At 34.3% G+C, this 12,241-nt stretch overlaps 1 protein-coding gene across 1 annotated transcript in view; it reads left to right on the top strand.

The window, feature by feature from the left end:
- Window positions 1-12,241, top strand: part of STK3 (serine/threonine kinase 3) — a 214,054-nt gene that overhangs the window by 46,518 nt on the left and 155,295 nt on the right. The window contains exons 5-6 of the mRNA XM_081111112.1: window positions 2,399-2,563; window positions 3,066-3,233. Coding sequence (XP_080967238.1) covers window positions 2,399-2,563; window positions 3,066-3,233 — 333 coding nt within the window. The remainder of the gene's footprint in view (window positions 1-2,398; window positions 2,564-3,065; window positions 3,234-12,241) is intronic.

Genomic DNA, 12,241 nt, shown 5'->3' with positions numbered 1-12,241 from the left:
TCTTTATGTCCTTAGTTGTAGGACTTCTGTTTAGCTAGACTTCAGGCAGTTCTGAATGATAGTTCTTAGTTTTATTGTAATTTTGATGTGGTTCCGGCCATCTTGAATGGAAGCTTGTATTACACTCTTTTCTATCAAATTATCATCAAATTATCCCTTCCCCTATAGAATATTAGCTCCATGAGAGCAAGGACTCTTCTTGTTTTGTTCACTACCTTATCCCCAGCAAATGTTGTAATTTCTGGCATGTAGATAGTGCTTGGTAAATATTTATTGAATGGGTAACTGGCATTCTGGATTAGTTATCAAGTAAGGTTTTTAGGTTATCACTGATGAGTATGATTAAGAGATGGCTTGGAATTATCTTAAGATGTTTTAATTTGAAAAGGGAGAGGGAGATTGACACTTTAGGAGTTAACAGAAGGAGGTCCAGGTTGTTTGTTTGTTTGTTTCTTTTTTTTTTTTTTAATGAAGAAAGCACATTTATCCAAAGCAAACACATTATTCAAAAGTACTGCATACACATAGACATGTATAATATAGTTATGATATTATATATTTAAGCCATCTTCCAATTTGCTTAGGGATTTTAATATGGTCAGGGTTTTAAAAAATTGAGGTGAAATTAACACAACATAAAATTAATCTTCCAAAAGTGAACAATTCAGTGGTATTAGTGCATTGACAATGTTGTGTAATCACCACCTGTATTTAGTTCTAAAATATTTTCATCCTTTAAGCACTTGCTTCCCATTTCCCCAGCCCCTGGCAGCCACTACTCAGCTTTTTTTCCTGTGGACTTACCTATTCTGAATATTTCATGTAAATGGAATCATACAATACATGCCCTTTTATATTTGGCTTCTTTAACTTAGCATAATGTCTTTGAGGTCAATTCATAGTGTAGCACATGTCAGTACTTTATTCATGTTTTATGGCTGAATAGTACACTGTATGTATATATTATTTTTGTTTATTCATTCATCTGTTGATAGACATTACAGTTGTTACTAACCTTGTGGCCATTGTGAAGAGTACTGCTATGAACATTGATGTTTGAGAACCAGTTTTCCATTCTTTTGAGTATATAACTAGAAATAGAATTGCTGGGTCATATGGTAATTCTATGTTTAACTTTTCAGTGTTTTGACTAACTAAATATTGTTTTCCATAGTGCTATACCATATTGCATTCCTACCAGCAATGTATGAGAGTTCTAATTTCTTCACATGCTTGCTAACACAGCTTTATTTTTTGTTATAGCCATCCTTGTGGGCATGAAGTGGTACCTTGTTGGAGTTTTGATTTGCATTTCTTAATGGCAAATGATGATGATGTTTAACATCTATCTTTTCATGTGTGGCCATGGGTATATTTTTGGAGAAATGTCTATTCAAGTTTGTGTTTCCATTTTCCTAGTTGGTCTCTGACGTGTTCATTTTTCAGTTCTCAATATTAGGGTCAGAAATCCATGGTGTGGGTGGGTGAGGAATGCCCTGGCTACAAGCAGGAGGAGCGTTTTTGGTGCTTCATGCAAGAGTCCCTTGGCAGTCCACCCTTCACCTTTCCTCTGCTCTATGTAAAACTGTTGTTTTTTATTTTCATCAAGAATGGGTTTGCGCCCTGGTGGGTATGGCTCAGTTGGTTAGGTGTGGTCTTCTCTTGCAAGGAAATGTTGCTGTTCAGTTCCTGGTCAGGGCATGTTCCCTTCCTCTCTCTCTAAAAATCAACACTAATTTATCAAAAAGCACCCTATTTTTAAAAAGAAAGAATAGGAGGCACTAGAGGGAAGAGTGTCTGAATTTACTTTTTCAGGACAGATAGCTATAATATTGCTACCTCATTCTTAAAAGATGTGGAAAACACTGATTTCTTAGGGTCCTGTTGATTTTTGGGATGTTACGTGCTTTAGGAATGACATGTATAATGTTAAAGAAAGGAGAAATTTAATGATGACATTTTCTTTCATTAGTAAAGTGTGTAATTAGAGTGACAAAGATTATCAAAGAACTAGAAGGGGTTCTCAGATTTTTACCTTGTAGCCTTTTCCTAGAGCAGTGATGGCGAACCTTTTGAGCTCGGCGTGTCAGCATTTTGAAAAACCCTAACTTAACTCCGGTGCCGTGTCACATATAGAAATTTTTTGATATTTGCAACCATAGTAAAACAAAGACTTCTATTTTTGATATTTATTTTATATATTTAAATGCCATTTAACAAAGGAAAATCAACCAAAAAAATGAGTTCACGTGTCACCTCTGACACGTGTGTCATAGGTTCGCCATCACTGGCCTATAGGTTCCATGGTCATCGGAAAGGAGTGCTTATCACCCTGCTCTCTTGGAAGAGTTTACCTAACATGTTATTTCAATCACGTTTTTAAAATATCTCTTTCCAGTTAACAGAAGATGAAATTGCAACTATTCTTAAATCTACTTTGAAAGGACTAGAATATTTACACTTTATGAGAAAAATACACAGAGATATAAAAGCTGGAAATATTCTTCTCAATACAGAAGGACATGCAAAATTGGCTGATTTTGGCGTGGCTGGTCAGTTAACAGTAAGTATAATAATTTTGGAAATACTTTTGGCTTGTATGTCTAGGTTTGATTGTGTCTCAACTTTAATAACTTTTTGGGGTTATGGAAAGAAATGTGTAAGTTCATTGTACTTGGGTAGAAGGAGCCATAATTAGAGTATCATTTATTAGTTTTATTTACAACTTAAGAAACGTTGAGTAAATATGAAAATATATGTAGTCATTGAAATGCTTAAGTGGTCGAAAAGGAAAGCTACATGGGTTTATTTGTGTAACTTTCCTTGTTATTGTACTGTCTTTAATGACGATAGTGGAGATAAGTTACTTGTGGACTCGGTTACCTTAGAAATCAAAATTCCTAAATATGTCATGTTATAACTAGTTGAAATTTTAGGAAAATAGTCAATTTCATCTGTAATCTGTAGTATTGAGGTTCTCACATACATAATTTTAAGAGTATGCTGGCAAACAGATTCCTCAGTATTTTTGTACTAGTATTTATGACTGTATAATGTTTTTGTAGGACACAATGGCAAAACGCAATACTGTGATAGGAACTCCATTTTGGATGGCTCCTGAGGTAATTCAAGAAATAGGCTACAACTGTGTGGCTGACATCTGGTCTCTTGGCATTACTTCTATAGAGATGGCTGAAGGAAAACCTCCTTATGCTGACATTCATCCAATGAGGGTAAGAAAACGATGGTTTTTCTAAAAATGTCAATGTTGTTAAGCATTGCAGTGTTGTAATGTCAGTGTAAGTAAATATAAAGTAAATTAAATACGTTCATCTGAATTTAGGTTCTGTGCAAAAATGGTAAAATTATCTGTCAAAGAATAGTGACAGTTAACTTCCCCCCTCTAAATACTTAATTGTGAGAAAAGAAGTGAAAGCTATATATGCTCTCTACAATCACTGGTTCCCTCCCACAAGATATATCTGTAAAAATTTCCCTGGCTTTCCAATAGAAGAAAGAGTTCGTAAGTTCACTACATTCCTTAATTCATTGTTTTCTCCATGTTGCAATGGAGGCATTGGAAGAAATCAGTTCTTTTTTTTTCTACTCACCCTACAAATTCTGCCTTTCTGTGTTTTTGTTTATTTGTTGTTGTTTTTAAATCCTCACATTAGAATATATTTATTTATTTGGGTTGGGGGGTGGGGGGTGAGAAACATTGCCTCCCATACGTGCTCCAACCAGAATCAAACCCACAACGTTTTGATTCGTGGGATGACGCTCCAAACAACTGAGCCTCCCGGCCAGGGCTGCCTGTCTTGTGTTTTTGTTTCTCCCCTTTTTCTTCTATTATCTGAGGCTAATACAGTGTTTTTAAAATTCTGATTTCTAATATCGCTGTGTACTTGTTAGCAAATTAATCTTATTTCTTTAGTTAGTGCTTAGTGAGAAAATGTACTGTCTTTTTTTATTGGATGTTATATGCTCTATGAACACCATTTCCAGGATAATTTTTGAATTTGAAGTACATACTTTGCATATTCAAGTCAAATTGCTTATGCTTTAGGTTTGTGATGATACAGTTTTTACATTTATTAGTATATGAATCTCAATTTATTATAGATCAGCGTATTTATCTTTGTAAACCTATTGCCCTCTAGTGGCTGTAGTCACCTCAAGAAGGGATATAAGAATGAAGGACAAAGAGAAAGAAAGGGAGAGAGGAGTGTGTGTGAGTGTGTGTGTATGTGTGTGTGTCTAAAGAGAGAAGATGGTATCCGGGTGACTGGAGAAATGTGTGAAGTAAATAGGAGGAAAAATAATGGAGTATTTTAGAATATCTGGAGAAGAATAAATTGTAATTATTTCTGATGTTGCAATGTTGTTATGGATTGAATTTCAATAATAAAGGTACAGCGCACTATGCCTAAAATATTAATAATTTTGCTTGCCACTTTACAGAGAGTTTTTTGAGTAATACAGTGGTGTAGAATATGTATTATCCTCTTCTGCTTATGAATTCCTTTGCTAAAATGAAAAATAAAAACAACATGAATTTGTTGGGTAATAACTTGAAAAATATGTACAAGGTCAGCATAATATCAGTAACACAGGTTCTCATTTCTTATCTGATTATATTAGTTATCTTTGGTACTTTTAGTTAGAATGTTTTTAGGGTGATCCTCCAACTAGGTGTATTTGACTTTGGCTTTGTGAGGTAAATGAAATTACCCAAGGTAACCTAGCTAAATCAGTGCCAGAGCTGGGACTTGTCCCAGGACTTAGACTATTATTGTCTGCTTCCTCCTTGTGTAAATTTATTTTCCTATTCAAATAGTCTCTCTAGCAGATAGCAAAGAATTATAATATATGGCCCTACCTTCCAAGATCTTAAAATATCACTTGACAGTTTGATTTAACAATATGAAATAGTAAGAATATACTTGAAGATATTATATCTCTTTAAATTCTATCTTATCTATCTTTTAATTAGACTTTCTAGGATGCCTTCCTCACTTTTCCTACCAATTGAAATTCTACCCATTTTTTAAGTCCCATCTCAGTTTTTATTTCAGTAGACTCTTCCTTGATAGTTACTACCTAAGTTGATTTCTCTTGTCCTTTATAATTTGTGTATAGGCAACCCTTGACTCTACAGTTCTTTGGATATTTTATCAAGTGTTGCCTTATGCATTTCTAAGCACCATATGGTTTTAAGTTGCTATTTAAATTATCATTATTTAACTTATCTCATGTTTATGAACTACCTTACAAATTAGAGCATGAACTGTAAGTCTTGGGAAACTATCCAGATCATGTTGCAGTTAGAAGTTTTCCAAAAGTTGAATCTTCACTTGAAAGCTCAGATTTTATCATTGTAAATAAATACTACAGTTTTTCTTGAAATGATAGATTCACTTGGTTCATTTTTGAGAAGATGTCTTGTCAAATAACCAAGTTTGAATAGCTGTGGTTTTCCTGTCAGTTATTTTTTCAAGCAAAATTGGTGTTCCTTGAGAAAAATAGTTGCAGCTTGTATAGCTTGCCGTTCAGTCACACAAATGCTTTTCCTTAAGATAAGCATTGTTCTGCATGGAGCACATGTGCATTATGTGTATTTCCCATTTTGTCACAAAGAATATTAAAAAGATATCAGTAAATTTAACAATATTTACTGCTTCATCAAGGTTTGAATAGTTGGGTGGGGGTGGGTGGGTGGGATGGGAAGATAAAAGAAAGCTGTCCAAGAGAGAAACAAGATGTTGAAGTCCCAGCTAAAGATGGAAAGTGGAGGTTGTAGTGTTATCAATCTTGGGCTTCCCTCTGGGAATGCTCAGCCATGGAATGGAGTGCATTATGGCCTTGATCCCAGGTTTGGGTTAAAATGAATGAGTATCTTAGAAGGACAGGGCTGTAGTGCATTTAAGAATACTGTTCAGAGGATACTTCAGGGTTACCAATGGGGTACAGTCTGGAAAGAGAGGAGAGAGTATAAGGAAATGCAGGGATCAAGGAGTAAGACAGTGTTCTTCACTTTTGCTGCATAGCAGTTCCCTGGGGAGCTTTGAAAAATTTCTGATGTCTGAGTCCTACCCCAAACCAATTAATTTAGAGTATCAGTCTTTTCAGTGAGATTAGAGAGCAGATAAAGTGGTAGTTAAGGTATGAGAAAGCTGGTAGGATATAAAACTCTGATCAGTGAGTGAAATATTGAAGTTTTCTTTTTAAATTAAAATTTCTTCTTTAACAGCTCAGTAAAATAAATATTTTAATCCTTATTTTAATGAGTGGGTTGGATGAAATGGATATTTAAAGGATTATGTTTATTTGTTAGGATGACACAACTTGTAAGTGGCAGCACTGAGATATGAACTCAAGCTAGTCCATGTTCTTGCTTAGAGACCAAAGAAATACCTTCTGTGTTTGCAGGTGACCCTGGAACAATGTGGGCTTAGCTGTGCTGACCCCCGGAGTAGTTGAAAATCTGTGATTCTTTCTAAACTTAACTACTAATAGGCTATTGTTGGTTAACACATATAAATAAATAGTTGATTAACATATTTTATGTTATAGTTTTTATGTTGTATCTTTTTTAAATACTGTATCTTAACAATAAAGTAAGCTAAAGAAAAGAAAATGTTGAAGAAAATCATAAGGAAGAGAAAATACATTTCACGTATTGAGAAAAATCCACATGCAGTTGAAACCTGTGCTGTTCAAGGGTCAACTGTGTATCACATCTGTATGCAATTGGAGGAGTGGCCAGCAAAAATAAGAAATCTACCAACCGTATTATGTCATCATTATAATTATTAATTTAAAATATGAGCCTTCTGAGATCGTTCCAGGGAGACAGGAAATATAGATAGATTTAATTTTTGTGTTTTGTTCCCCACCTACTTTTTGGTAGCAATATAGGCTTATGAGATAACCAGTAGTCGACAAAGTTGTCACAATAGAATGAAGAGGTGATTGATGGAAAGACCACTACAACTGATGGAGGGAAAGAAAGCTAGTTCTGTTAATACAACTAAAGGATATCATACAATTTACTGCATAGAGATGGCTATGTAGAACAGGAGGCTAAGTTAGGATGTTGGGGGGCAGCTTCCCTCGCCTCCACATCCTGGGGTCAGGGTGGGGTGTCCAGCCACTGTTGATATTGCCTGATTGGAGTAAGGATCCTAACTAGTCTATCTGAAATTACCTTTGGCCATTCTCACCAGGATGTACCTCTTTCTGCGATGCCTGTCCTCTAGATGCATATAAACAGGAACAACTCCAGAACAGTGATGCTGACTCCAAGACTGAATGAACTAGGAGTTGGTTTCCTAGTATTGTTTTCAGGCATACCACCCCTTGAATATGTCCATTTCCAGGCCTGCTTGAGAACCATGCTTGCTTAGGTCATCCAGAATTAGGGACAAGAGGAGGTGTATCTACTTGGATAATTTAGAGGGAATTGCTCCCGCCTGAATAGTCACTAGTTAATATTGTGCTTTTTACTGATTAAGCTTTTGAAAGACATATATTTCAAGTGTCATAGTCAGAAGGATGTGAAAACTTAAAGATGGTGCTAAATTAGAAAAGGAAAGTAATTATATTAAATTGGAACTTGGCAGTTAATTGAGAATGGGTCTTTTGAAGGTGTTAAGGCTGAGGTAATTTGTTTTACATGTCTTTAGTATATCATTTTGTCAAATATTGGTACTTTAATCATTCCTGAGAGAGAATAAGAGATATTTAGAGTATCAGTATTCAAGGAGGAATTTCCTAATAAAAAGCTATTAAAAACACTGGATTTGTTTGATGGCAAGAGATGAACTAAATTTTTTGTTTTTTGTTTTTTTTGTTTTGTTTTTGTTTTGTTTTTTTAAATATATTTTAATGATTTTTTACAGAGAGGAAGGGAGAGAGAGAGTTAGAAACATCGATGAGAGAGAAACATCGATCAGCTGCCTCCTGCACGCCCCCTACTGGGGATGTGCCCGCAACCCAGGCACATGCCCTTGACCGGAATCGAACCTGGGGCCTTTCAGTCCGCAGGCCGACGCTCTATCCACTGAGCCAAACCGGTTTCGACTAAATTTTTTGGTTTTGATAGAACTTTTTCTTTAAAAGAAATATTTGTAGTTTATGCAAATCAAGTCTTTACTGTGGTAGATAGTAATAATTATCGGTGTAGTAAAGGACACTGATGAAGTACACACTAAAATATGTAAAACTTTCTAAACAGAGGACTGAAAATGGCCTTATAAATTTTTTTCCAGTTGTTAGATTAAGATTAATGAGTAATGGCAAATGGAAGTAAATCTATCTGCTCAAAATGTTAACTGAAACAAATTTTATTAAAACCTAGTTTATTTTTAAAAGTTAAATATGAAGTCACCAGTTAATTTTAGTAAGTTAAATAAATAAAATATTTAAAAAATTTAATTTTGAATTCAGTTAACCACAGACTTCTGTGGAGAGCAATTTCCTCACCCCTTTAGGAAATATAATTATTACAAAAATCAGGAAATGAGTGAATAGCATCCTTTTCCTAAATATCTATCACTGTATCCCTCCATCAAACCTAAGCACCCCAATTCTAATACTAAGTCTCCTTGTAAATTCTTCCTTGGTAGTCAGTCCTTTGGGAGGCCTTTGGTTCAGATAGTTTTCACTCTCTGTTTATAACTTGCAGGTCTACAAATAGAGGATTACTCATTTGTAGTTAATTATATACTAAGGGGTGGGCAAGAGCAAGTTTACAGTTGTGAGTAAACCTATTCTTGTATTATATATTATTCCATACAAACAACTATAAACCTACTTTTGCCCACCCATATATTACTTTGTTTTATGCAATAAATGTGTTCTGAACTTGTATAAATATTTAACAGTTATAAATCAGCATTTTAAATTCTTTGGATAGTATTTAAAAATATAATTTTAATGACACCTTAGTAATGAGACTAACACTCTTGAAACTTATGTGCCATGTAATTGCGTACATTTTTATGGTAGGATATAACTGTTATCACTCACACAAAATTTAGTCATTAATATTAAAATATTATTGATTAAGTATTAATGTTAAAAATGGAAGAAATGCATATTTTAATGTGGAGGTAGAGAAGTCAAACTGGATCAGTTGGGGTGTCTCTGCTGTTCTGCACTGGTTAATTCACGTTAGAGAAAGTAAATGTCGTTTAACTATGGATGTTTGATTTTTGAGTTCAAGTACCCTGAAATTTTCTTTCTGTATTCTTTTACTCCTCTTCCTCTTTCCTTTGTTTCTTTCTACAAGTCTTTAGTGCACATTTATTATGCACTAGTTGGACTTTGAGGATGTAGTGGTAAGCAAAGAGACGTTTCCTGTTCTCTTGGAACTTTTGAGTACAGTGATAACTAGAATTCTAATGTTAGAATTCTGTGGCTTAATAGGTGTAGATATACATTCTATTATTTGGAATATAAGACCATACATACACTGTTACAACTTTCATTCAATTATATGTACGTATGTTACAGATTACATAGGATCATGTGGCTATAGGTGAGAATTTTATTTGTCATTTCATATATCAGTTGTTTTTCTCCCTTGAATGTATCCTCATCTTCCTTTTTTTCTCTTCTTCTCATTCCTGCCTTTACTTCCTTTGTTCGCTCCACTGGCAACACGTGGACATGAATGCTTACATACTCCCCTTCCCACCTTAGCTTTCCTTTCTTTGTGCTTTCTTTTATTTCATATTGCCTTTTTGCTTACCTGTATATTTCCTACATTTTCCTACTGGATTCTTTTAGGTGATAACCTGATTCTACTAACCACACTTTCAGATCAGAAATAGCCAAGGATCTAGAGAAGTGGGACAAATTGGATCATTGGAGAATCTCAGTACTACTTCCAGGACATACAGTTTTTTCACTCTATTTGAAAGTTAGAGTTTTCTGCCCTGTGGTCCTAATACATGTGGGAGTAGTAAGCATTCCAACCCTAAATTGGGGATTAAGGTTTATTACAGAGACAGTTTCAACATATTTCTGTCCAGTGGAATTACTATTTTTGAAGAGATGAACAAGAAGGAGAACAGAATAAATAGATCTCAGCTTCTCTTGGTTGAGCGTGCTGAGGTCACCCCGGAGGGTTTCACAGGGAAGATAAATTCCCACTGCTAATTTATATTCAAACTTTACTATTGATATTGCCAAGTGCTTTGTAAATGTGATTAGTTTGGTAACTATTGAGGAAACAATCATAATTTTCCTACTGACATAGAAATTACATGAATATAAATTGTAGTTTTGGAGACATTTTTATTAAGTACTGTATTGCTTACAGTAAGAATCATTGAGAAAGAATTACACTAAAATACATCTTTTTAAGATTTTAATATGGGATGCTGACAGAGACAATATTTCTCTATATTTGTGTGGGAGCATTTACAGGAGACAATTTAAGTTGATTTATTAATGATTATAAGGTGGCATTTCATTTCAGGCTCTTTTGATTGTGATTCACAGTATGAAATATATTTCACTCTGTGACCCATTTTTGTGTGTGCACACACAACTGGTACATAATACATAAAACAGTATTATCTTTACTATGTGATTCACCTTGATTTCTGTTCTATCAGAGTCATGTTTCATTGTCTTTCTTTTTATTCTGTTTCATCTTTTTATTAAAAAATACAGGTGGTTCAAATCTGTTCACTTGATTTCATGATCAGTATTAGTTTGTAACTTGCATTAGAGAAAAAAAAAATCACTGAATCAGGCTTTGGAAGTCTTACGTCAAGTCCTGAAACAATTTTGTTATCTATGAGTTAGTTTTAAAGCGTTTTCATATGTCCATTTCTGAGTTATGTAAATGAGCAGTAAATGTAAAATGGTAACAACATAGATATATTAAGTAGCCTTATTAAGTTACTTTTCAAATCTTACATTGCGACAATAATTTTTTTTAATTTGTTTTATTGCTTAAGGTATTACAAAGAGTTGTGACAATAATTTAGTTCAAGTTCTTGTAGAGAGTTCCTAGTTAATAATATTTACCATCATCACTTAAGGAACTTTTGGGTATGGAAAGGATCAGTTGCTTTAACATCATCTGACATTGTTTTAGGGTATCCAGTAGACTTGGAGATAGTGGGATTTTACACAGTACCCAAAGGAGGCTAATGCCAGCCAAGGGAGGTTGCTGACAGCTTTTAAGCCCTTCTTGTGGCTGCTGAGATGACTTCTTCAGCCTTTATTTAAAAAATATGGAAATAATGAGCCCATGAGGACAGAGATACAAGTGGACTGACTCTCTTTTCTAACGTCAGGTCAGACTGATATACGGATGTTTTCTACTTCATTTTCACTATATGCTGGCCCAGTGATAGAAACCATGATTCAAAGGAGAGTAGCATGAGCTTTCTCTGGGGCAAAGAATTCAGAGTTAGTGGACCCCCAGAAGTTGCATTTAAATATTAGTGTTTGTGCAGTTGTGCATTTTTCTGGTACTAGAGCTCATAATTTTTATCATATAAAAATAGGTACTCCTTGAAACAAGGGTTTTTTTGACTCAAAAGATTGAAAACTGTGACTCTCAAAATCAATGACCCTCAAAAGAGTTTCTTATTATGTTGCATATTTAGGATATGGTTTTGTTTACTGTGTACTTGATCACTGCACATCACTGTTCTGTGTTTTAATCTGGAAACAGATTAAATATGTATGTATATGGCGTCTATGATTCCCTTCCCCCCAGTATTCTTTTACTTCTGGAAAGGATAGTTTTAGGTCTGCTAGTTACCGTCCAAAGTTCCTCATTCCATTGATTTAAAAAAATCTGAATTCTCACATCACCTTTTCTTTGACTTTCTTATGGCACTTTTAAACTTACTGTGTATTATCTTAGTTATTATGTAGTCTTATTTCCCCTACTAAATCTAAGTTTTAAATACAAGTGTGTTTCATTTCAACTTTGTGTGTCTAATTGAACTTAGCAGAGTGACTTATACATAAGAGCATCCAATAAATATTTCTGTTCAATATGTGTTCGATTCCCTTTCCTATCTCAAAGATACTTCTCGGGTGTTAATATTGAACTCTGGCAAGCTTACATTCTTCTTTCTTACAATAATAAATTTTGTATTTATAACAGATTAAGAGTTAGTAAAAAAACTAAGAAATATAAGTAAGTAAATACTAGCCAGATACAACGTGAAAGGCCTGTCTTTTAAATTTATATAATTAATTTACTTTT

Source organism: Myotis nattereri, assembly GCF_964212035.1.
Source record: "Myotis nattereri genome assembly, chromosome: 17".
Taxonomy (NCBI): Eukaryota; Metazoa; Chordata; class Mammalia; order Chiroptera; family Vespertilionidae; genus Myotis; species Myotis nattereri.
Note: the sequence above shows the minus strand (reverse complement) of the source record. Positions and strands in the feature narration are given on the sequence as shown.